The sequence below is a fragment of the Salmo trutta genome, chromosome 10, assembly GCF_901001165.1.
Source record: "Salmo trutta chromosome 10, fSalTru1.1, whole genome shotgun sequence".
NCBI lineage: Eukaryota > Metazoa > Chordata > Actinopteri > Salmoniformes > Salmonidae > Salmo > Salmo trutta.
This window is the reverse complement of record NC_042966.1, coordinates 42,281,418-42,308,760: the sequence shown is the minus strand read 5'-3', so window position 1 is coordinate 42,308,760 and position 27,343 is coordinate 42,281,418. Positions and strand designations below refer to the sequence as shown.

The following is a 27,343-nucleotide window of genomic DNA, read 5'->3' as shown; positions in this document are numbered from 1 at the left end:
AGAGAGAAGTAACATGAAATCATTATTTTATCCATAGCCTAAGGCTACCTTATAACACGACCGTTCTACTTATTGGATTTATAAACCTGAACGCTTGTTTTTGTATTTTTATCGTTGGGATGTCCCTACCCCCCATTGCAGTTGACATGGTTAAGGTAATGCGTTAAAGGTAATGCGTTAAAGGTAATGTGTTAAAGGTAATGCGTTAAAGGTTATGGTAGGGACGGCCCGAGGATCCCAAATAGCACTGACCGTAGCCCGTATCCCCTGGAGAGGGCAGACGGGTTCGGGAGCCATTATTTGTGACGTAACGCGCTAACCGGCTGTTTTAACTCAGGAACTGCGGTAGCGGCGGCTCGTAAAAGTCAGAAGTACATTACCGACGGTGACCTCCCGGTCAAAACGTGTTGAAGCGGATAGGTCTTTACAACTTTTATTAACAACTGAATAAAAAGCGCACATTATTGGTACTGAGAGCGAAGAAATATTTTCTACTCGAGCAATTTCGTTAATTAAAATTAACAAAATAAAATAATGTAGGGTGTGCAGGGTTGTATTTTATCGTACGAGTTAGCTAGATAGAGACAACAACTCTTTGCCTCGATTAGTTAGTTTAGTCTGATATCTGACGTAGTTAGACAACTACCACAATGGATAAAGCAAAATCAATTATCGGTAGAAAAGGGTCCGGATCTTGTCCTGATAACGGACTTGAAAAGGAGTTTCATTCTCGGGCTGTCACCGGTGGCTGTAACGTTTACACATCAAGTGGAAACTGTAACGGTGCTAGAAGCAGTATAAAACACTTCCATCATCTGCAGACTGATCATGTCGAAGCCAATGGCTCATCTCCTGCGAAAAGATGCCGGTTACGGAGAAGAGTTGATTCGGTGAAGAGAAACAGACCACGTAAGTGTCTCACACACACACACACACACACACACACACACACACACACACACACACACACACACACACACACACACACACACTGACAAGTCATTTCTGTGTTTACTCATCAAATTACACAATTGATGTTAGGCAGCTACATGGAGAGTTTTCAAAGCCCTACTCAGGGACCCTCATCTGTTACATGTAGTTAACTATTCCACAGAGATCACACCCAGTTGTGGAAAGTACTTAAAGTAAAAAATACTTCAAAATACTACTTAAGTAGGTTTTTTTAGGGGGGGTATCTGTAGTTTACTATTTATATTTTTGATAACGTGTACTTTCACTACATTCCTAAAGAAAATGATTTACTTTTTAATTTCCCTGACACCTAAAAGTAGTCGTTATATTGTGAATGCTTAGCAGGACAGTAAAATAGTCCAATTCACTCACTTATCAAGAGAACATCCCTGGTCGTCCCTACTGTCTCTGATCTGGTGGACTCACTAAACACATGCTTTGTTTGTAAATTATGTCTTGTGTGTTGGAGTGTGCCCCTGGCTATCCGTAAATAAAATTTAAAAAACTAGAAAATGGTGCCCTCTTGTTTGCTTAATATAAGGAATTTGAAATGATTGTTACTTTTTATACTTAAGTATATTTAAACCCAAAATACTTTAAAAACTTTTACTCAAGTAGTATTTTACTGGGTGACTTTTACTTGAGTCATTTACTATCAAGGTCTCTTGACTTTGACTCAAGTATGACAAATGGGTACTTTTCCCACCACAGATCACACCCGATTTTAGTCTGTCAACAAATAATCAAGCACTTGATTTACCGGTAGGTTAATCAGGTGAGCTAGTTTAGGGTTACGACAAAATTGTGATAGGCCTGCGTCTAGGGGGTCACCGGGTAGAGGTTTGTAAAAGCCACTGTGCTACATGTAATTAAAGAAGCTGCATGGTCAGCTATGCATGGTACTGAACATCTTGCATAATCATTAGGGGGTCAGGTTGGCCTTCCAGTGAGAGTAGCCATGGTGTTTTGGTTGTATACATTCTGCTGTATATAGATTGTGTCAATTCCTCTGTCTGTATTCTGTCAGTATACTTTTTGTCTTTTGCTGGCAGCACCATTTCACAGAGTGAAATTGAAGGTATGTGTAAATGTACTAGGCGAATAAAAGAGATTCTGGTCGCGATCAAAGGGCCTGTGACTACTTTAGGCTGTCAGTAAAACACCCTATTCAACTAGATTGCTCCTAATATTAACAATGATGTGCTGGATATGATCTGTTATTAGATCCAGCCACGTTGTGGGGGGGTTAGATCCAGCCACGTTGTGGGGGGGTTAGATCCAGCCACGTTGTGGGGGGGTTAGATCCAGCCACGTTGTGGGGGGGTTAGATCCAGCCACGTTGTGGGGGGGTTAGATCCAGCCACGTTGTGGGGGGGTTAGATCCAGCCACGTTGTGTGGGGGTTAGATCCAGCCACGTTGTGGGGGGGTTAGATCCAGCCACGTTGTGGGGGTTAGATCCAGCCACGTTGTGGGGGGGTTAGATCCAGCCACGTTGTGGGGGGGGTTAGATCCAGCCACGTTGTGGGGGGGGGTTAGATCCAGCCACGTTGTGGGGGGGGTTAGATCCAGCCACGTTGTGGGGGGGTTAGATCCAGCCACGTTGTGGGGAGGGTTAGATCCAGCCACGTTGTGGGGGGGGTTAGATCCAGCCACGTTGTGGGGGGGGTTAGATCCAGCCACGTTGTGGGGGGGGGTTAGATCCAGCCACGTTGTGGGGGGGGTTAGATCCAGCCACGTTGTGGGGGGGGGTTAGATCCAGCCACGTTGTGGGGGGGGGTTAGATCCAGCCACGTTGTGGGGGGGGGGGGTTAGATCCAGCCACGTTGTGGGGGGGGGGGGTTAGATCCAGCCACGTTGTGGGGGGGGGGGTTAGATCCAGCCACGTTGTGGGGGGGGGGTAGATCAGCCACGGTGGGGGGGGGTTAGATCCAGCCACGTTGTGGGGGGGGGGGGTTAGATCCAGCCACGTTGTGGGGGGGTTAGATCCAGCCACGTTGTGGGGGGGGTTAGATCCAGCCACGTTGTGGGGGGGGTTAGATCCAGCCACGTTGTGGGGGGGTTAGATCCAGCCACGTTGTGGGGGGTTAGATCCAGCCACGTTGTGGGGGGGTTAGATCCAGCTACGTTGTGGGGGGGTTAGAGCCAGCCAAGTTGTGGGGGTTAGGATCCAGCCACGTTGTGGGGGGTTAGATCCAGCCACGTTGTTGGGGGTTTGATCCAGCCACGTTGTTTTGTCATTCAATAGAAAACAAGTGACTCCTTTTGTTTTTGCAATAGTTGCACCGTGATTGGTGTCTTCTCAGTCAGAAGGTGTGCTGAAATCACTACTGATAAGAAGGCTTGGTGTACTTCGACCAATCAGAGGCCGCCCCTATCTCCGCAAGGCTGGGTGAAAGATCCAGGGCACCGCCCCCCGAATGTACAAAATTCCCTTTTCCCTGGTTTCTGTTAGAAGTTAACTTGGGAGACGAAGTCACGATGCAAGAGTTTTATTTTTTATTTTTTAATGTATTTGCTGTGACAATAGAAACTGGGGGAAAACAAAGGATTGTAAACACTGATCTTAACTTTGCATGCCTGCATTCTTTTGGGTATTCATAAGTGTGTTTGCATTTACCACTATGAAACCAAGTAATGTAAAGAAGCCAGGTAAGTTGGTTGCTATTGTTTCCATGACAGTGGAATTTGACCCTCTCGAAACATACAGTATTATAGGAACAAGGTACAGTGTTTTTAATTCGTCAGAGTAGATTACAAATGTTTTCACAAGTAGGGCTATTCTGCACTGCCATTATTTAACACCCTCGGGGACATTGAGAAACATTCTCTCCACTATTGGGTTTCTTTCCAGGACAGACCTCCCGGGCAAGTTCAACGGTCCCATTGGTTAAGCCTGCTAGTCGGCATTCCTCAGCTCTAATTGTGTTAGACTGGAGAGAGCAAATAGTGTTCTCTGTTATGCCCTAGTTGTCGCGCATGTCCTACTCTGGTTTTAGAGGTACCGCGATGAGATTTCAGTCCAGTGGACGCTTTCACCGACACCAACACCGTATCTCTTGGTCCTATCGACTATATTCAGAGGATAATGTTGGTCCTATAGACTGTATTCAGAGGATAATGTTGGTCCTATAGACTGTATTCAGAGGATAATCTTGGTCCTTGGTCCTATAGACTATATTCAGAGGATAATGTTGGTCCTATCGACTATATTCAGAGGATAATGTTGGTCCTATAGACTGTATTCAGAGGATAATGTTGGTCCTATAGACTGTATTCAGAGGATAATCTTGGTCCTATAGACTATATTCAGAGGATAATGTTGGTCCTATCGACTATATTCAGAGGATAATGTTGGTCCTATAGACTATATTCAGAGGATAATGTTGGTCCTATCGACTATATTCAGAGGATAATGTTGGTCCTATAGACTATATTCAGAGGATAATGTTGGTCCTATAGACTATATTCAGAGGATAATGTTCACATCAGAAGCCAATATTGTTGGATAATAATTAATATGTTGTCCAACTGTAAATGTTGATCGTTGGTGATAATTTGATAGGTCTGACCCTGAGATTTTTTCTTCACATGCTAATGTTACAATGCATACTTCAAGTTTACTGAAGCCATTTACCATAAACCATATGATTTAAACCGCTATGTCTAATGCCATGCAGAATGTAGTCACCATAAATGGCATGCATACCAACCGAGCCTATAGATGAGCTTATCAGTAACACATACACTACCTAAATGGTGTGATCAATATCAGCATCAATATAGAGAGATTTCAAACTAGGCCTAATTTTAATCTGAAGTGGTGTACTGTATTACACAAGAATATATTGCACATTCAACTTGGCAACACCCTCAGCATTCTTTCTGAGCTGTCATTTGGATGACCTCATCTCTTAACCTATAGCTATAATAATCAATGGTAAATGTTGTCTACCCGGGGGGGGGGGGGGGGGGGGGGGGGATTGCATGAAGTACTGCATCAGAATTGGTTAAAGCAAACACACTTCCTATTTGCCTACACCTCAGCTGGCATTCAAAACATTTGGACTATATCAACAATGGACTAATAAAACAAATACCACAATGTATTTATTTTTGTTGTTGGAATTTTCCCTTAAATATGCTGTACATTTTAGTATCAATTAATTATATCACCACTCAGCTTATTTGGCAGCCACCAAGCCACTGCAGGAAATGTCAATTTAGGCGCGTTTAGAGAGACGTTGAGTAGGCAAACCAATAGCCTATCAGGGCTCTCCAACCCTGTTCCTGGAGAGTTACTGTCCTGTAGGTTTTAACTCCAACCCTGTTCCTGGAGAGATACCCTCCTGTAGGTTTACACTCCAACCCTGTTCCTGGAGAGATACCCTCCTGTAGGTTTTAACTCCAACCATGTTCCTGGAGAGATACCCTCCTGCAGGTTTTAACTCCAATCCTGCTCCTGGAGAGAAACCCTCCTGTAGGTTTTAACTCCAACCCTGTTCCTGGAGAGATACCCTCCTGTAGGTTTTAACCAACCCTGTTCCTGGAGAGATACCATCCTGTAGGTTTTAACTCCAACCCTGTTCCTAGAGAGATACCCTCCTGTAGTTTTTTGCTCCAACCCTAATCTGATTCTAGCAATTAGCTGGTTGATAAGCTTACTAATCAGGTTAGTTACAACTGGGGTTGAAGTGAAAACCTACAGGAAGATAAGCTCTCCAGGACCAGGGTTGAAGATGCCTGGACTAAAGCCTTTCTACAGAGCATCTGGGAAGTAGTGTGAAGTTGACGCTGATCTTGGGTCTGTTGTTGCATTTTTCCCCACTAATGGTTAAGGTTAGGATTGGGGAAGCTGAAACTTCACCCAGGAGCGTGCGTCTGACATAGTCAGTGAAGGAAGTGATGAGGAAAGGGTGGATTTCAAACTGTGGTTATCTTTGTATTTACATTTACGTCATTTAGCAGACGCTCTTATCCAGAGCGACTTACAAATTGGTGTATTCACCTTATGATATCCAGTGGAACAACCACTTTACAATAGTACATCTATATATTTTGGGGGGGGGGGGGGGGGTTAGAAGGATTACTATATCCTATCCCAGGTATTCCTTAAAGAGCTGGGGTTTCAGGTGTCTCCGGAAGGTGGTGATCAGGAGGTATGCTTTTCACGGAACGACTCTCGTTAAGAAAGATTCCAGATTGGACACCTGATTCCATCAGTCAAGTAAATGTTCTTCCACTAGTTACAGTTCACCGATGAGATGATTAGCAAGTTTAGTGGACACTGACACCGTTTTCACTGGTAGGTGTCAGTCACAGGAGTTTGGTGGTGCCTTTTAATTGGGGAGGAAGGTAATATCTGGAGCGGAATTAGTGGAACGGTATCAACACATGTGTTTGATGCCATTCGCTCCGTTCCAGCCATTTATTATGAGCTGTCCTCTCCTCAACAGCCTCCAATTTGGTGTAAGGTCAATTCAATATAAAAATATATACACTACCGTTCAAAAGTTTGGGGTCACTTAGAAATGTCCTTGGAAGGCCAGCCTCCCAGAGTTGCCTCTTCACTGTTGACGTTGAGACTGGTGTTTTGCGGATACTATTTAATGAAGCTGCCAGCTGAGGACTTGTGAGAGGCGTCTGTTTCTCAAACTAGACACTAATGTACTTGTCCTCTTGCTCAGTTGTGCACCGGGGCCTCCCACTCCTCTTTCTATTCTGGTTAGAGACAGTTTGAGCTGTTCTGTGAAGGGAGTAGTACACAGCGTTGTATGAGATCTTCAGTTTCTTGGCAATTTCTCGCATGAAATAGTCTTCATTTCTCAGAACAAGAATAGACTGATGAGTTTCAGAAGAAAGTTCTTTGTTTCTGGCCATTTTGGGCCTGTAATCAAACCCACAAATGCTGATGCTCCAGATACTCAACTAGTCTGAAGAAGGCCAGTTTTATTGATTCTTTAATTAGCACAACAGTTTTCAGCTTTCCTAACTAATTGCAAAAGTGTTTTCTAATGATCAATTAACCTTTTTAAAATTATAAACTTGGATTAGCTAACACAACGTGCCATTGGAACACAGGAGTGATGGTTGCTGATAATGGGCCTCTGTACGCCTAATGTAGAGTTGAAGTCGAAAGTTTACATACACTTAGGTTGTAGTCATTAAAACTCATTTTTCCACCACTCCACAAATGTCTTGTTAACAAACTATAGTTTTGGCAAGTTGGTTCGGACATCTACTTTGTGCATGTACTAATTGAGTGTATGTGAACTTCGACCCACTGGGAATGTGATGAAAGAAATAAAAGCTGAAATAAATCATTCTCTCTACTATTATTCTGACATTTCACATTCTTATAATAAAGTGGTGATCCTAGCTGACCTAAGACGGAATATTTACTAGGATTAAATGTCAGGAATTGTAAAAAAACTGAGTTTAAATGTATTTGGCTAAGGGTTATGTAAACTTCCGACTTCAACTGTAGATATTTCATAAAAAATCTGCCATTTCCAGCTACAATTGTTAATATTGTAAATGACACTGTATTTCTGATCAATTTTATTTTAATGGACAAAAAAATGTGCTTTTCTTTAAAAAAACAAGGACATTTCTAAGTGACCCCAAACTTTGTAAACAGTAGTGCATATATAACCAGGAAAAGCCCATTGAGACAGTCTCTTTAAAAAAAAAATGTTTTTAAGGAAGAGAGACCTGGGCAAGAACGCAGCAGCAATCAATACCACATTTTAAAACATAACATTACGATCCAAGCTGTTGTCTCTTGCATTGTAATATAAATCAAGAGGAGATGTGCAGTATGGGTAAACTTCACCAGGGTTGGGCTCAATTCCATTTCAATTCAAGAAGTACATTCCAATTCCAAATTGTCTTCCAATGCTTTTCAATGAGAAATGTGGAATGGGGATGTACTTCTTGAATTGAAATGGAATTGACCCCAACCCTGGGCTACAGTGTATATCCGTCACTAATCCTGTAGCATTGATAGGGCAAAGAGACAGAAACTGAAGGGAATAGGGGAATAGAACATTTTTCAAAACCTCCTGACCGCCAACTGATATTCAGTGGCTCAGTTGGTAGAGTGTGGTGTGTGCAACACCAGGGTTGTGGGTTTGATTCCCACGGGGGGCCAGTACAAAACAAATGCATGAAATGAAATGTATGCATTCACTACTGTAAGTCGCTCTGGATAAGAGTGTCTGCTAAATGACTTAAATGTAAATGATAGTGACACGTCATACAGGATGTGAAGGAGAATCACATACCAGAATTAGAAGACATTCTGAATAAAGATCACCTACAGATAGATAAATATGTTACCTCTACTGTGACCTTTTTAAAATTATTTTACATCTCCACCATACCTCCCCCTCTCCACACACAGACACCTTCTCAACCCCCTTGTGGCTGCAGAGAGCCATGGGAGGGGGAGGAAAACAGACACCTTTCACCCACATGTCCTGGTCTGTCTGTCTGTCTGTCACACACACACACACACACACACACACACACACACACACACACACACACAGCCCCTAAAGCAGGACAGGGCCGGTGCCTCTGGTGGGGTGACTGTCATGTGCCCCTAGCCTTGCTCCCTGATTTAAAGAATGATTCCACTACCAAGGAGACAGGTTTTCCTATCACCTCCTTCAACCTAAGAAAAGGTTGGAACAGTAGACCTTGGTCTCATTTAATCAGTTAGAAGTGAGGGTTATCTTCTTGTTTTTGTTTTATAATCTTTGTGCTTTATTTTTTTAATGGCTCTTTAAATACGATTCATTTACATTTTTTTAAATTATAATTATTTTTTAAATTATAATTATTACTTCCCTGCATGTTTTCGTGGATTCCTATCAGATATGGTTTAAGGACAATTCCATAATAACGGAATTACGCTTTGACAAAAAAACATTTGATTTCAAAGTTTAACAAATCGTACAAGTCTATGCACAAGGACTACTTTCAACAATATTCGCTGAATACAACAATAACAGTCAAATCTCCCTTAGGTTTTTAATGCGACTCTGTTTAAAAAATCTTCTCCGAATTAAGATTAAAAGATGGGTTGTCAGCTATGATATTGCACCTTGAGTTTTGGAAAAAAAAACTCTTTTGGTTATTGAAGTACAGTAAGTGAAATGGATTTACACCCAGTAAATTGAATTACATCCTGAGTCTCTGATTTGTACTACACAGAAATGGATAAATATGGATATGATTGTTATTCTCCTCATGTTTCATAAGTTTGGATATCGCAGAGCGCGCGCGGCGCAGTACGGGGGCTGGGAAATATGGCCAAAATATCATATGGTATTTTTCAAATTTATGACGGTATTTGATGTTTTTGATTCTACATTTGCTTTGTGTAGTGCGTGACCATAGGGTGGCAACACATATATTCTAAATTATTTCAATGGGACTTTCTCCATTCTGATTGGTTTATACTGTTCAATTCAACTTCATCCTAAAATAATTTCCTGCATTTCTGCATTTCCTACACTCATTTCAGATCATTTCCACACTGCCACGATACGGGCAAAAATACTAGGTCTTATTTTAACCAAATGCTGCAATAACGATTTAGATCAAAACCCTTGGGTGAACTTTTGGATTCATGGAAATAGAATGTTTATTATAATTCTAGAGTTAGAATTTAAATAATAGTGCGCAATTTGAATACAGTGTTGTTTGACATGACAACGAATGAAAATGCCATGGATGAGTTATTGTGACAGGGTAGGAACCAAAGTGACGTTCAGTGTTTCCTAGGAGACCCTATAATATTTGGCTACATTAAATCTTTATTCATATAGCCAACGTATTCATGCTTTGTCTATTCCATCTTTGATTTAAAAGATACTGTTGCACAAACAACATGCTGATTTTAAGCCTCCACCAGTACTGGTATCAGGCTGTATTAGCTAGCTCAGTATTTGAATTAGCTAGCCAGCTAACTAGCGATATCGCATCAGTGGCTAACACGATTTAGCTTAACCTGCTAAGAAAATACAAACTAGCTGTTTGCACATGTAAGAAACACAAACTAATATTGTAATTATAGTACGCTTGTGGGTTTATATTAAGATCAAAGTGGAAACAACATCGTTGTCATCAACATTGATGCATGTGCTGCATTGACCATGGAGACTGAATGAGTGCCTTATGGTCAAGCAACAACAAATGCGCTCCTTGTGGGACCAGGGAGAGAGGTCGAGAGAGATATGACTCAAGTAGCAGAGTAAACTATAAAAATGGACGTTACACACAGCGCTACACAATTTTAACAAACCAAACATTAAAATACCGTTATAGAAGTTAACGTCTGTCTTCACTTGTAGACTACTTTGGAGCTGCGATACCTGTGAGAAGGAGCTGGTCACGTGACAGGCATTGGCTAATAAGAATTGAGATATCTGAGCAAGCCATGTGAGCTGGGAGAAGGGAATTATAAGGATTATAATTAGCCCAAGGGCACAACAGACACTTTGGTTGCAAAAGGCATGGCATTTTTTTTTAGGGGGCATTGAGAATACTATTGCTGTCTGAATACTTCCTTGCTTTCCAACTGCATGAACGGGGCGGCAGGTAGCCTAGTGGTTAGAGGCAGGTGGCCTAGTGGTTAGAGGCAAGTGGCCTAGTGGTTAGAGGCAGGTGGCCTAGTGGTTAGAGGCAGGTGGCCTAGTGGTTAGAGACAGGTGGCCTAGTGGTTAGAGACAGGTGGCCTAGTGGTTAGAGGCAGGTGGCCTAGTGGTTAGAGGCAGGTGGCTTAGTGGTTAGAGGCAGGGTAGCCTTGCGGTCATTGTAAATAAGAATGTTCTTAACTGACTTGCCTAGTTAAATAAAGGTTACATTTAATAAAAAGTAATTTAACAATTAAATGCATGCATGTGAGGCAGACGGATTGGTTCTTCTCTGATGACAGGGATACGACACAGTAACAATGCGATAATAACACCTTCAATGCTAATGTATTTCTTGCTTTGCCTTGACAGCCTTCCCCTGGTTTGGGATGGACATCGGCGGTACTCTGGTGAAGCTGGTCTACTTCGAACCTAAGGACATAACGGCGGAGGAGGAACAGGAAGAAGTGGAAAACCTGAAGAGCATTCGCCGCTACTTGACCTCCAACACGGCGTACGGGAAGACGGGCGTCCGAGACGTCCACCTGGAACTGAAGAACCTGACCATGTGTGGACGGACGGGCAACCTGCACTTCATCCGCTTCCCCACGCAGGCCATGCACCGCTTCATCCAGATGGGCAGAGACAAGAACTTCTCCAGCCTCCACACCACGCTCTGTGCCACTGGCGGAGGGGCATACAAGTTCGAGAACGACTTCAGAACGGTAAGTGAGAGAATGAGACAATGACCTGACGACCTTGCAACCTCATTTCTACCAGTATGTCACATGTTCAACCAGAGGGAAAAAAAACTCTAGACCACCTTTACTCCACACACAGAGACGAGTACGAAGCTCTCCCTCGCCCTCCATTTGGCAAATCTGACCATAAGAGTCTGTAATACCTACTTGTTTCAAGCAGACCACCATAGTCCCTGTGCCCAAGAACACTAAGGTAACCTGCCTAAATGACTCCCGACCCGTAGCACTCACGTCTGTAGCCATGAAGTTCTTTGAAAGGCTGGTCATGGCTCACATCAACACCATCATCCCGGAAACCCTACACCCACTCCAATTCGCCCCAACAGATCCACAGATGATGCAATCTCAATTGCACTCCACACTGCCCTTTCCCACCTGGACAAAAGGAACACCTATGTGAGAATGCTGTTCATTGACTACAGCTCAGTGTTCAACACCATAGTGCCCTCCAAGCTCATCACTAAACTAAGGACCCTGGGACTAAACACCTCCCTCTGCAACTGGATCCTGGACTTCCTGACGAGCCACCCCCAGGTGGTAAGGGTAGGCAACAACACATCTATCACGCTAATCTTCAACACAGGGGCCCCTCAGGGGTGCGTGCTTAGTCCCCTCCTGTACTCCCTGTTCACCCACGACTGCGTGGCCAAACACGACTCCAACACCATTAAGTTTGCTGACGACACAAAGGTGGTAGGCCTGATCACCGACAACGATGAGACGGCTTATAGGGAGGTGGTCAGAGACCTGGCCGTGTGGTGCCAGGACAACAACCTCTCACTCAACGCGTGATCAAGACAAAGGAGATAATCGTGGACTACAGGAAAAGGAGGGCTGAACATGCCCCCATTCACATCGATGGGGCTGTAGTGGAGCGGGTCAAGAGTTTCAAGTTACTTGGTGTCCACATCACCAACAAACTATCATGGTCCAAACACCAAGACAGTCGTGAAGAGGGCACGACAAAACCTTTTCCCCCTCAGGAGACTGAAAAGATTTGGCATGGATCCTCAGATCCTCAAAACGTTCTACAGCTGCACCATTGAGAGCATCCTGACCAGTTGCATCACCGCCTGACATGGCAACTGCTCTGCATCTGACCGTAAGGCTACAGAGGGTAGTGTATCACTGGGACCAAGCTTCCTGACATCCAGGACCTATATACTAGCTGGTGTCAGAGGAAGGCCCCAAAAATTGTCAGACTCCAGTCACCCAAGCCATAGACTGTTTTCTCTGCTACTGCACGGCAAGCGGTACCGCCCCCCCCCCTCCCCCAAGCCATAAGACTGCTCAACAATGAATAAAATGGCCACCCAGAATATCTGCATTGAATCCCCCCCCTTGTCTTTGCACTGCTGCTACTCACTGTTTATTATCTATGCATAGTCACTTTACCCCACCTACATGTACAAATTGCCTTGACTAACCTGTACCCCTGCACGTTGACTCGGTACCGGTACCCCCTGTATATAACCTCATTGTTGTAATTCATTATTTTTTTTGTTTATTTAGTAAATGTTTTCTTAACCAACAATGCAATTTTAAGAAAATAGAGTTAAGGGCTTGTAAGTAAGCATTTCACGATAAGGTTGTATTCGGCGCATGTGACCAATAGAGTTTTATTTGATTCCAGTCAAGGAAGGGTGTGCTGTGTTTGATAAGACGTTGTTATATATTTTTTAAATTTTCTCTGGACTTGTTGTGGCTGACGCTTTACTGTACCAGTGCTGCGAAGACCAGCTGCGCTGTCAGGCACTTGGTTTGTGGTGCTGGCCGGCTGGGCTTCTCTGTTCTATGGCCGCAGACCTGATTTTATTTACATAGTCAGGGTTGAGGGAGCAGGTGACTGAGGTTTTGCTTCATGCTTTGATTTGCCTCACACCACCTCTCTCTCCCCTCCCCCTCTACAGATGGCTGATTTAGAGCTGTTAAAGCTGGATGAGCTTGACTGTCTGATTCAAGGCCTGCTCTATGTGGACTCTGTGAGCTTCAACGGCCACCCTCAGTGTTACTACTTGGAGAACCCATCAGACACCCAGAACAGTGTGAAGACACCGTGCAGTCTGGCTGACCCGTTCCCTATGCTGCTGGTCAACATTGGATCTGGGGTTAGCATCCTGGCTGTGTACTCCAAAGACAACTACAAACGGGTCACCGGCACCAGGTACAGGACACAGTGGACAGGGAGGTCTGCATTTATAATTTCTGGTAGTGTTTAAAATCAGACATTTTTTTCAGGACAGTGCTGTTCACCAGTGCCAATTCAAATCCATTTGTTGTATTGGTTTTATATACAGAGTCTACATGCTTTGACAACAGTCCAAAGCCATTTTTACTGATCATCAATGGACTGGGTTTTCCCAGGTGAATGTTGTTTTCTAGCATGTGGGGAGTCATTGTACAGAAAGGAACTGTAATCTTCAAAAATTCCCAGATTTTTTTAGTTTTCCTCATTTAAAAAAAAAAGAGAATCATCATATCTTGTAATGTCAACAGAGATTACAGAGAAAAACAATAATTTACAACTTTACTGCGAAGAGACAGAATCATTAGATCACTTGTCTTGGTACTGTCCATATGTAGCTTGTTTTTGTTTGCAGGTTCAGGAATGGCTGAATAATTGAAACATTTACTTGGCGCTAATTCTGCAGATGGCACTGCTGGGTGATTTTAAAAAGTCATAGTCAATCAATAATCTAATACTACTCTTAGCAAAAATGTTTACCTTTTAATTTACAATCTGTAGAAACTATGAGAAAAGAAAGGTTCAGAACTTTTGTGAAATAGCACAGTAGAAAAATATATGGAAAATAGAAATCACAACTGGAGATAGATGGGAGGGGTTGAGGGGAGCTGGAGGGCGGGACTGGATGGTGTTCAGAGATAGATGGGAGGGGTTGAGGGGAGCTGATGGATGGGACTGGATGGTGTTCAGAGATAGATGGGAGGGGTTGAGGGTAACTGAAGGATGGGACTGGATGGAGCTGAAGGATGGGACTGGATGGTGGTCAGAGATAGATGGGAGGGGTTGAGGGGAGCTGAAGGATGGGACTGGATGGTGTTCAGAGATAGATGGGAGGGGTTGAGGGGAGCTGAAGGATGGGACTGGATGGAGATGAAGGATGGTACTGGATGGTGGTCAGAGATAGATGGGAGGGGTTGAGGGGAGCTGAAGGATGGAACTGGATGGTGTTCAGAGATAGATGGGAGGGGTTGAGGGGAGCTGAAGGATGGGACTGGATGGAGATGAAGGATGGTACTGGATGGTGGTCAGAGATAGATGGGAGGGGTTGAGGGGAGCTGAAGGATGGGACTGGATGGAGCTGAAGGATGGTACTGGATGGAGCTGAAGGATGGTACTGGATGGTGTTCAGAGATAGATGGGAGGGGTTGAGGGGAGCTAAAGGATATTGGAAATTATGCAGACAATTACATTGATGGAAGCCACACAATTTATCTGCAATATTAAACCTGATCTGCACCTAAAATAAATATACTAGAGGTCGACCGATTATTGGAGGACCAAAAAAAGCCGATAACTATTAATCGGCCTATTTCTTAAAAAAAAAAAAATATAATAATAATAATAATAATAATGACAATTACAACAATACTAAATTAACACTTTTATTTTAACTTAATATAATACATCAATAAAATCAATTTAGCCTCAAATAAATAATGAAACATGTTCAATTTGGTTTAAATAATGCAAAAACAAAATGTTGGAGAAGAAAGTAAAAGTGCAATATGTGCCATGTAAGAAAGCTAACGTTTAAGTGCCTTGCTCAGAACATGAGAACATATGAAAGCTGGTGGTTCCTTTTAACATGAGTCTTCAATATTCCCAGTAAGAAGTTTTAGGTTGTAGTTATTATAGGAATTATAGGACTATTTGTCTCTATACCATTTGTATTTCATATACCTTTGACTATTGGATGTTCTTATAGGCACTTTACTATTGCCAGTGTAACAGTATAGCTTCCACCCTCTCCTCGCTCCTACCTGGGCTCGAACCAGGAACACATCGACAACAGCCGCCCTCGAAGCATCGTTACCCATCGCTCCATGAAAGCCGCGGCCCTGCAAGGGGAACAACTACTCCAAGTCTCAGAGCGAGTGACGTTTGAAACGCTATTAGCGCGCACCCCGCTAACTAACTAGCCATTTCACATCGGTTACACCAGCCTAATCTCGGGAGTTGATAGGCTTGAAGTCATAAACAGTGCAATGCTTGAAGCATTGCGAAGAGCTGCTGGCAAACGCAGGAAAGTGCTGTTTGAATGAATGCTTACGAGCCTGCTGCTGCTTACCATCGCTCAGTCTGACTGCTCTATCAAATATCAGATCATAGACTTAATTATAATACAATAACACAGAAATATGAGCCTTAGGTCATTAATATGGGCAAATCCGGAAACCATTATTTCGAAAATAAAACGTTTATTCTTTCAGTGAAATATGGAACCGTTACGTATTTTATCTAATGGGTGGCATCCACAAGTCTAAATATTCCTGTTACATTGCACAACCTTCAATGTTATGTCATAAGTACATAAAATTCTGGCAAATCAGTTCGCAACGAGCCAGGCGGCCCAAACTGCTGCATATACCCTGACTGTTGCACAGAACGCAAGAGAAGTGACACAATTTCCCTAGTTAAAAGAAATTCATGTTAGCAGGCAATATTAACTAAATATGCAGGTTTGAAAATATGTACTTGTGTATTGATTTTAAGAAAGGCGTTGATGTTTATGGTACATTGGTGCAACGACGGTGCTTTTTTCGCGAATGCGCTTGTTAAATCATCCGTTTGGCGAAGTAGGCTGTGATTCAAGGATAAATGAACAGGCACCGCATTGATTATATGCAACGCAGAACAAGCTAGATAAACTAGTAATATCATCAACCATGTGTAGTTAACTAGTGATTATTTTAAGATTGATTGTTTTTTTATAAGATAACTTTAATGCTAGCTTGGCAACTTACCTTGGCTCCTTGCTGCACTCGCATAACAAGTAGTCAGCCTGCCACGCAGTCTCCTCGTGGAGCGCAATGTAATCGGCCATAATCGGTGTCCAAAAATGCAGATTACCGATTGTTATGAAAACTTGAAGTCCACCTCTAAAATATTCATTTATAATTGACATCTGCTGTGCGTCATTCATATTAGCTTTTTGTAGTGGAATTGTGACTCACGATGGATAATAGATGGCTTTTATTGTTATTAGCAAGCCAGGTTGAACAACGTCTAAGTCAGAATGCAGAACGCTGCATGCGCACCATTTTCCCTAGACAGTAGATGCTGTCTGTCTGCTCGTTGCACAGGGACAGTCTGTATTTACCATGTTCCATAGACAGTAGATGCTGTCTGTCTGCTCGTTGCACAGGGACAGTCTGTATTTACCATGTTCCATAGACAGTAGATGCTGTCTGTCTGCTTGTTGCACAGGGACAGTCTGTATTTACCCTGTTCCATAGACAGTAGATGCTGTCTGTCTGCTCGTTGCAGAGGGACAGTCTATATTTACGTCAGTTCAACCTTGGAACATCTCTACATAGAAAATGTCACTGGGATGAAACTGAAATCATGCTGGTATGTCATTTTCAAGCTTTCCGTTAACCACGGCCAAGTTATCCTTCTTTGAAAGAGTTAAGTCAGGGTTAGGTTGGTTTAAGGATTACTTGGCCATGGTTAAGTCAGGGTTAGGTTGGTTTAAGGATTACTTGGCCATGGTTAAGTCAGGGTTAGGTTGGTTTAAGGATTACTTGGCCATGGTTAAGTCCGGGTTAGGTTGGTTTAAGGATTACTTGGCCATGGTTAAGTCCGGGTTAGGTTGGTTTAAGGATTACTTGGCCATGGTTAAGTCAGGGTTAGGTTGGTTAATTAAAGGATTACTTGGCCATGGTTAAGTCTGGGTTAGGTTGGTTTAAGGATTACTTGGCCATGGTTAGGTAGGTTAATTAAAGGATTACTTGGCCATGGTTAAGTCTGGGTTAGGTTGGTTTAAGGATTACTTGGCCATGGTTAGGTTGGTTAATTAAAGGATTACTTGGCCATGGTTAATTTGGTTAATTAAAGGATTACTTGGCCATGGTTAAATCCGGGTTAGTTTGGCAAAAGGATCTGTGGTGGAAAAAGAACCCAATTGTCATGACTTAAGTGAAAGTCACCCAGTAAAATACTACTTGAGTAAAAGTCTAAAAGTATTTGGTTTTAAATATACTTAAGTATCAAAAGTAAAAAGTATAAATCATTTAAAATTCCTTATATTAGGCAAACCAAACGGCACAATTTTCTTGTATTTTTTAAATTTACGGATAGCCAGGGGCACACTCCAACACTCAGACATCATTTACAAATGAAGCATTTGTGTTTAGTGAGTCCACCAGATCAGAGGCAGTAGGGATGTCCAGGGATGTTCTGTTTAGTGAGTACTCCAGATCAGAGGCAGTAGGGATGACCAGAGATGTTCTCTGTTTAGTGAGTCCTCCAGATCAGAGGCAGTAGGGATGACCAGGGATGTTCTCTGTTTAGTGAGTCCACCAGATCAGAGGCAGTAGGGATGACCAGGGATGTTCTCTGTTTAGTGAGTCCACCAGATCAGAGGCAGTAGGGATGACCAGGGATGTTCTCTGTTTAGTGAGTCCTCCAGATCAGAGGCAGTAGGGATGACCAGGGATGTTCTCTGTTTAGTGAGTCCACCAGATCAGAGGCAGTAGGGATGACCAGGGATGTTCTCTGTTTAGTGAGTCCTCCAGATCAGAGGCAGTAGGGATGACCAGGGATGTTCTCTGTTTAGTGAGTCCTCCAGATCAGAGGCAGTAGGGATGACCAGGGATGTTCTCTGTTTAGTGAGTCCTCCAGATCAGAGGCAGTAGGGATGACCAGGGATGTTCTCTGTTTAGTGAGTCCTCCAGGTCAGAGGCAGTAGGGATGACCAGGGATGTTCTCTTGATAAGTGCGTGAATTGGACCTGCTAAGCATTCACAATGTAAGTACGTTGGGTGTCAGGGAAAATGTAAGGAGTAAAAAGTACATTATTTTCTTTAGTAATGTAGTGGAGTAAAAGTACACGTTGTCAAAAATATAAATAGTAAAGTACAGATACCCCCCCCAAAAAACGACTTAAGTAAAAATACTTTAAAAGTACTACTTAAGTATTTACACCACTGAAAAGGATAACTTGGCTGTGGTTAAGTCAGGTTTAAGTGACAACTCCTTGGCCTTGTGACACTTCCTGAGGGCTTTGGGTCAGCTTACAGTTCTGCCTATACCCCCACTAGTACTCCCTGTCTCAGGCTGAGAGGGGACTCCTTTTTAGGCCACTGCTGTATGTTCATTCAGAACCACTTTCCATGACCCTTCCCCAGCACGAGGGACGAAATCGTAACTTGAAGCATGCATGTGTGTATTTGACAAAATTTCACACATTTTACGATTTAATGTCAATGCCCATCGATGTGTTCCTGGGCCTGATCCCTTCTCTGTGTCCTCCTCTCAGTCTTGGTGGGGGTACGTTTCTGGGCCTGTGCTGCCTGCTGACTGGCTGTGAGACGTTTGAAGAAGCTCTGGATATGGCTAGCAGAGGCGACAGCAGCAATGTGGACAAGCTGGTGAGGGATATCTACGGAGGAGACTATGAGCGTTTCAGCCTCCAAGGATCTACTGTAGCCTCCAGGTGAAGGAGGGACCACTCAGTACTGAGACATTATACTGGATATACCATGATAATATATGCCATTATATCTAACATGATTATTTATATATATATATATATATATATTAGAACAAAAAATATATACACACAACATGCAACAATTTCAAATATTGAAGGAAAAATCAGTTAAATGCCAAGAGTTTGCAAAGCTGTCAAGGCAAAGGGGGGCTACTTTGAAGAATCTCAAATATATATATACTTATTTTTGATTTGTTTAACACTTTTTTTTTTTTTTGGTTACTGCATGATTCCATATGTGTTATTTCATAGTTTCAATGTCTTTACTATTATTCTACAATGTAGAAAATAATCAAAATAAAGACAAACCCTGGAATGAGTAGGTTTGTCCAAACTTTTGACTGGTACTGTATGCATGTACAGTTGAAGTCAGAAGTTTACATACACTTAGGTTGGAGTCATTAAAACTCATTTTTCAACCACTCCACACATTTCTTGTTAACAAACTATAGTTTTGGCAAGTCGTTTAGGACACCTACTTAAGTAATTTTTCCAACAATTGTTTACAGACAGATTATTTCACTTATAATTCACTGTATCACAATTCCAGTGGGTCAGAAGTTTACATACACTAAGTTGACTTTGCCTTTTAAACAGCTTGGAAAATTCCAGAAAATTATGTCATGGCTTTAGAAGCTTCTGATAGGCTAATTGACATCATTTGAGTCAATTGGAGGTGTACCTGTGGATGTATTTCAAGGCCTACCTTCAAACTCAGTGCCTCTTTGCTTGACATCATTGGAAAATCTAAAGAAATCAGCCAAGACCTCATTAAAACAATGCTAGACCTCCAGAAGTCTGGTTCATCCTTGGGAGCGTCCTTCCAGACGCCTGAAGGTACCACGTTCATCTGTACAAAGAATAGTACGCAAGTATAAACACCATGGGACCACGCAGCCGTCATACCGCTCAGGAAGGAGACGCGTTCTGTCTCCTAGAGATTAACGTACTTTGGTGCGAAAAGTGCAAATCAATCCCAGAACAACAGCAAAGGACCTTGTGAAGATGCTGGAGGAAACAGGTACAAAAGTATCTATAGCCACAGTAAAACGAATCCTACATCGACATAACCTGAAAGGCCGCTCAGCAAGGAAGAAGCCACTGCTCCAAAACCGCCATAAAAAAGCCAGACTACGGTTTGCAACTGCACATGGGGACAAAGATCGTACCTTTTGGAGAAATGGCCACTGGTCTGATGAAACAAAAATAGAACAGTTTGGCCATAATGACCATCGTTATGTTTGGGGGAAAAAGGGGGAGGCTTGCAAGCCGAAGAACACCATCCCAACCGTGAAGCACGGGGGTGGCAGCGCCTGCTGTGGGGTGCTTTGCTGCAGGAGGGACTGGTGCACTTCACAAAATAGATGGCATCATGAGGAATGAAAATTATGTGGATATATTGAAGCAACATCTCAAGACATCAGTCAGGAAGTTAAAGCTTGGTCACAAATGGGTCTTCCAAATGGACAATGACACCAAGCATACTTCCAAAGTTGTGGCAAAATGGCTTAAGGACAACAAAGTCAAGGTATTGGAGTGGCCATCACAAAGCCCTGACCTCAATCCCATAGAACATTTGTGGGCAGAACCTAAAAAGGGTATGCGAGCAAGGAGGCCTACAAACCTGACTCAGTTACACCAGCTCTGTCAGGAGGAATAGACCAAAATTCACCGAACTTATTGTGGGAAGCTTGTGGAAGGCTACCCAAAACGTTAGACCCAAGTTAAACAATTTAAAGGCAATGCTACCAAATACTAATTGAGTGTATGTAAACTTCTGACCCACTGGGAATGTGATGAAAGAAATAAAAGCTGAAATAAATCATTCTCTCTACTATTATTCTGACATTTCACATTCTTAAAATAAAGTGGTGATCCTAACTGACCTAAGACGGAATATTTACTAGGATTAAATGTCAGGAATTGTGAAAAACTGAGTTTAAATGTATTTGGCTAAGGTGTATGTAAACCTCCGACTTTAACTATGTGTGTGTGTGTATTTAACCATAAATGTAATTGTTATGGTAGTTAATGAACTGTAAAAGCACACAGATATAAGCTACAACTACATAGTACAAGGTGCAATGTAGGTTAAGTAACAGTGTCTTTGTCCCAGATCTTTATCACTGGCCTTGTTTTATGATGTTCAATTCTCTTTTAATTCTTAACAAAACAAAACTATTTTTTTTTTGTTTTAAAAATTTTTTTTTATAGAAGCATTTGTTGATTCCTAATAGCAGTTCCTGTGATTTTTCTTATGTTGCTTTTGTTCTTTTAACACAGCTTTGGCCACATGATGAGCAAGCAGAAACGAGACTCCATCAGCAAAGAGGACCTGGCCCGGGCTATGCTGGTCACCATCACTAACAACATAGGCTCCATTGCACGCATGTGTGCCGTCAACGAGGTAATCGCACAAACATTCTCCCTGCAGCTTGTATTAATATTAATAGTCATTCACTCCATTATGTTTTCAGGCGAAGTAGTTTGTTTTTAAGGGTTTATTTGCATTTACACTTTTTTTTCATCGTGCATTCATCTTGATGTATGGTAGTGTAACCGGCGTGAAATGGCTTGCTATTTAGCGGCGAGCGAGCGCACGCACGCGCGCACGCTAGTAGCGTTTCAATCGATGACGTCACTCACTCTGAGACCTTGAAGTAGTTGTTTCCCTTGCTCTTGTAAGAGCTGCGGGTTTTGTTGAGCGATAGATAACGATGCTTCGTGGGAAGGCGGTTGATGACGTGGTCCCTGGTTCGAGTCCAGGTTGGGGCAAGGAGAGGTACGGAAGCAATACTGTTACAGTAGCTGTGAGTGAGACAACCACATTTTCAGTCTTTTTGGGTGTTTTTTTTTCTGTATGCTTTCATCTTCTTTACAGTGTTTCCTTGTGGCATGGTGATCAAGCAGCATTGTACAGGGCTATCAAAGCGCACAGAACTTCAGCTCAGTCACCACCGATTGGCCCGTAGACCTTTTCCAAAAGCATGAACTACAGTATAGAATACTTTATTGCCAAGCAACAGTGTTTTAGTGTCTGTGATCTCTCTAATGGTGGTAGTTCTGACAAAAGGCCAAGAGGCCGACACGTAAACTTGAATAAAATAAGTGATACTGGTGTGCAGGTTTCTCTCTTTTTTTTTATTTGACGTTCCCACACACCTGCTACAAGATCACTCGGATGTGCGGCTGCTTTTTCGAATGTAGTGTCAGTGACAGTACAGACAGGTCAATAAGTGCAGTGCAGGGCAGTTCAGTTCAACGGTGACACAACAGTACAGATACTGAACCAGCTGACTTCCTTCTCAGCTCTGGGCCTTGTACGTTGATAACAGGGGTTGTACAGCAGACTCCTGTCTTTTAGCGCCACTTTGTGGTAATCATGAGTACTTATTTATTTATTAGGATCCCCATTGGCTGTTGGTATTTTATTAGGATCCCCATTGGCTGTTGGTATTTCATTAGGATCCCCATTGGCTGTTGGTATTTCATAAACTGCTTTGCTTTATTCTTGGCCAGGTCGCAGTTGTAAATGAGAACTTGTTCTCAACTTTCCTATCTGGTTAAATAAAGGTGAAATAAAAAAATTAGGATCCCCATTGGCTGTTGGTATTTCATTAGGATCCCCATTGGCTGTTGGTATTTCATTAGGATCCCCATTGGCTGTTACAAAAGCAGCAGCTACTCTTCAACACAACATGAAACATGACATAATATATAACATTAATAGACAGCAACAGCTCAAGGACAGAACTACATAAATTAAAATGTTTCTGGAGTTCTGTTATAAACTGTATATTGACTGTCTCTGCATGTTTTGGATACATGACATGTTTTACATTAAAATGATGCCACTACTATGACATTTTTCATTTTCAGAAAATCGAGAGAGTTGTGTTTGTTGGGAATTTCTTACGGATCAACACTGTGTCTACTAAGCTGCTGGCCTACGCTATGGACTTCTGGTCCAGGGGACAACTGAAGGCTTTGTTCTTAGAACACGAGGTACAACACTTGATTTGTGTTGAAGATTTACATTCTGTCAGACTGAATGTAAACAAAGTTGTCAACTCTACCCCAAAGCTCCCAGATTTCATAATCATAATTTGAGTATTAGTAATACTATATTTACCACGTTGTATGTTTTCTGTAGGGATATTTTGGCGCTGTTGGAGCATTCCTGGAGCTGCTAAAGTCGTCTGAGGAGCCATGATGATATGCCAATTTCATCCCTCATGAAGCTGTCGAGAAGCGGCCACAGGAAACTGGGGAAAAAAGCCATTTAATAATTTAACTCTAAATATCTTTTAAGTCTCTTCCCTAAAATCCTCTCAAATAGAGAGGTTTTAATAAAGCTAATGTAATGAACCCTGGGTGGCAGGTAAGCGCTAAGGGTCACAGAGATGATGTTAGTTCTTGGTACTGTGTGTAAATATCTATGTTTGTAGTTCTAGAGTGCACTAAAGCCAAAACCTGCTGAGATTTTACCTGTGTGACAGGAGTCTGCAGTCTTCGGTATAGAGGAAAAGGAGTTTCTCTCAACATATGAATATTGCCTTGTCTGCTGCTGTTGTTCTGTCCATCTTTGTGAAAGAAAAAGAAAAAAGGTCGACGGGGGGGAAAAGGGTTTAGTTCCATTTGTATCAAATGAAGGGACCAAAGAGGCTGATTCATCATAATTGACTGGCCCTTTTTTTTTTTTTATTCAGCGTGTCAAAAACGAGGCTCCACTCTCCTCTGTCGCCTGTGGCATATTCATCATAGCTTTATTTAACACATCATGGTTAACAGATATGGGCTGTTATACTTGGTTCACCAGCCTCCTCAAACTCTAGTCTCTTTTAGTGATGAAGTTCTGTTGGTACGTTTGTCAGGTTAAGATATATGTTATGATCTTGTTATTTTGGTTATTTTGAGATGCTGCACAACCAGTCCAGTACAAGTGTCCTCTTCTGTTTGTTTCACATCTGTTTGTTTCACACCTGCCTCTCTCACTAAGAAAGTGTACCTTATCTTCTCCAAACCCCGGACCATGACGACACCCACTGTACAGCCAGTGGTGATGTAGAATCGCCTAGTGTTTGAATTACCTAGTAAGGACTGTTTTGTTGTGTTTTTATCTAACGTAGTTGTAAGAAAGGTACATAACTACTGGCAGCAGTTAGTCTACATAGTGATTTTTTAAGTATTTTATCTTATATCGGTGTGGGAGTTCCTCACCCAGTGCAAAGGCTTCATTACCTGCAGTTTGGACAGGACATCTCTATTTTGGCCCCCCCAAAAAGCAAATCCCATAGCTGCTATCAATTGTCTTGTTTTATACATCAGTTAAAGCTATTCAATGTGCTTGTAGCTAGAAGATTGAAGGACCACCACACTAGACGTGATTTACCTGTTGGCTTAGGTATTTCAAAAGGCAGCAATAACTGAGCATCAAATAGTCAAAGAAACATCCATTTATTGCATCCATCACAATGACCTCGTAAAACGTTGGCACCTCCTCTGTTAGAATCCAATGTCTCAACCTTTGCTATTATGACATCACAGAATGTTCTTGTTCTGTTTTTTTTGCCTTCTTCCTCTCCCTGTTGGTTAATGGCCTCCGCCTATCAGGTGGCAGCGTTGTCAAACTGGGTAGCAGTTTACTTACTGGCTACTCTGTGCCACCCACTTCCTCACCTCAAACCTGTTTTGTTGCCTTTTGTAGAACTATATTTCTGTGCCCTACTGTCCTCTTTTTTTTTTTTCTTCTTTCTTCATGTAAAGTGTTTATGGGTTCAGTGTGGTTCTTTGTGAAGGCTCCAGTTAGACCTATGTGAAGTCAGAGTCCCAGTGCAATATGGAGTTTAGTCAGGTTAGTAGATGGCATCATTCAACTGTATGGGATTCTGACTTGATTTCATAAAGATCTTTTTTTTTTTTTTTTTTTTTGGGGGGGGGATAACTTTTAAAATGTTAATTTTGTGGTTTTCTGTATAATTTCTTGTTTTTGGCTCTGAGAGTTATTGCAAGCATCCCATGTTCACATTTGCATGCTCTTATGAAATTAACAATAGGCCTTGGTACTAGTCTGGATCGATGTTTAAATTTGGGATTACCATTTCAATATTTATGACCCCCCCCTCCCCCAAATAGCAGATTTGTATTATTATATTATATTTACCCCCCAATAGCAGGTACCAATTTATATTATATTTATGGAAGCGTTATAACTACTGATGATAAAATGAAGTGTTGAAACACATCAAGCCTCCGAAAACAACGTCCTGTAAAGATACGTCAGTAACTGACGTCCTTGTGCTGTGAGAAGGTAATATTACGTAAAGAGGTTTTCTCTGTACTTACAAGCCACAAATTTCAGCCAAGTTAAATTGTTGAGTCAAGTTAAAATATAAAGTTATTTTTTTTCTCTTTTTTTTTTGCATCAATGTATTAGACACCCCCGATGACTACCTACAAGTCTGGTATTGAAGCATTGTGAATATATGACTGCCCTTCAAGTCAGTTTTAGTATGTTAGCCTGGCTCAATGGGAAGCTTCCCTCCTGTAGTATTTACATAGTGTATGCATCTCATGAATTGGAGCCATCAAATCTGTATTATGTAAGAGCTCTGTTTGTACAGAAATGTGTACAAGGAATATTACTTGCCACAGCACAAGGACATTTGCTTCATGCATCTGCTTTAAGCCCATGATAAAGCTCTATTGAGTGATTGGAGTTAAAGCAGAAGCCTTAGTGGTATCCCTTGACCCTCGTTAGTGTTAATGAACAGGAGAAGCCTTAGTGGTATCCCTTGACCCTCGTTAGTGTTAATGAACAGGTAGTTTTATCCCTGGTAAAGATCAGAGAACATGCTATGCAGTAGCTTCTGTATTAATCTCTTTTTTTTAATGTTCTAGCAATGCTGCAAATTCTGCCAATAATCCCAAAACAAGCAAGTGATTTGGTTGTTCAAAGCTTTTGTTTTGTAATCTGAAGAATTATGCAAACTGGTTTGTCTTTTGATCTGAGAATCCTTTTTTTTTTTTTTTCTTGAGTTAGTTTCTTCTGCTGATATTTAAACAACACCATCTATCGTCTGGAAAGCTTGATAGGATGGACCTTTTTATCAAGCTTATCTGATAGGATGGACCTTTTTATTATGTTGATCTGAATGTACTGTACCTGTAAATATATCCGCCAGAAATCCTTCTGCTAATGCAATGTCTAACCTCTTTACTATGTGTAAGGCTACGTTTACACAGGTTGCCCAATTCTGATCTTTTGCCCAATCAGATCTGTTGCCAATATTGGGGCAAAAGATCAGAATTGGGCTGCCTGTGTAAATGCAATTTAAGAAAAGGAACACTGGAAATATGCTGTGCACAAATGTGTATGTTCTGGAATTTAACAGTTATTTTCTGTAAGGAATAAATTTGTGAAACTATTAAGATGTGTTAATTGGTGATTATTAATGCTGTCAGGGAGAGAGGGGGGATTGGTAATTCTTGATGCTGTCGTTGAGAGGGGATTGGTTATTCTTGATGCTGTCAGGGAGAGAGGGGATTGGTTATTCTTGATGCTGTCAGGGAGAGAGAGGGGATTGGTTATTCTTGATGCTGTCAGGGAGAGAGGGGATTGGTTATTCTTGATGCTGTCATTGAGAGGGGATTGGTTATTCTTGATGCTGTCAGGGAGAGAGAGGGGATTGGTTATTCTTGATGCTGTCAGGGAGAGAGGGGATTGGTTATTCGTGATGCTGTCGTTGAGGGGATTGGTTATTATTGATGCTGTCAGGGAGAGGGGATTGGTTATTCTTGATGCTGTCAGGGAGAGGGGATTGGTTATTATTGATGCTGTCAGGGAGAGGGGGGATTGGTTATTCTTGATAAGGTTTGTAGTGATAATAGGAGATGTGAGTGTTGGCCATTGCCATAGTAATCTGAATATATATCTGCATCTGAGTATAAAAAAGTTTCTTCCTTCTGTATTTCTACATTTCTGTTTTTTGGTCTTTGGGATATCTAGTGTCACATGTATGTACACATACAGTAGTTGACATTCTAGTTATGCTCTGAGTTGGCCGGTTAGACAGGTAAATCAATGCCGTAACAGAAAATTATTATACACAGTGTACGAAACATTATGAACACCTCCCTAATATTGAGTTGCACCTCCTTTTGCCCTCAGGACAGCCTCAGTTCACCAGAGGCATGGACTATATTGTGTCAAGCGTTTCCACAGGGATG

The 27,343-nt window shown here is 42.0% G+C and overlaps 1 protein-coding gene across 2 annotated transcripts; it reads left to right on the top strand.

Moving 5' to 3' along the window:
* The first annotated feature begins 267 nt into the window (after positions 1-267).
* Positions 268-26,547, top strand: LOC115201741 (pantothenate kinase 1). Of its 2 annotated transcripts, none has more exons than XM_029765601.1 (7): positions 268-909; positions 10,987-11,339; positions 13,286-13,539; positions 18,881-19,057; positions 21,398-21,521; positions 22,994-23,119; positions 23,268-26,547. In XM_029765601.1, exons 1-7 carry the CDS (start codon positions 651-653, stop codon positions 23,325-23,327), a joined length of 1,353 nt encoding a protein of 450 aa, XP_029621461.1. In that variant the 5' UTR covers positions 268-650; the 3' UTR covers positions 23,328-26,547. The 2 variants fall into 2 exon arrangements, with proteins under 2 accessions (XP_029621461.1, XP_029621462.1); XM_029765602.1 differs by lacking the exon at positions 268-909 and adding an exon at positions 3,413-3,622.
* Positions 26,548-27,343: the final 796 nt, after the last annotated feature.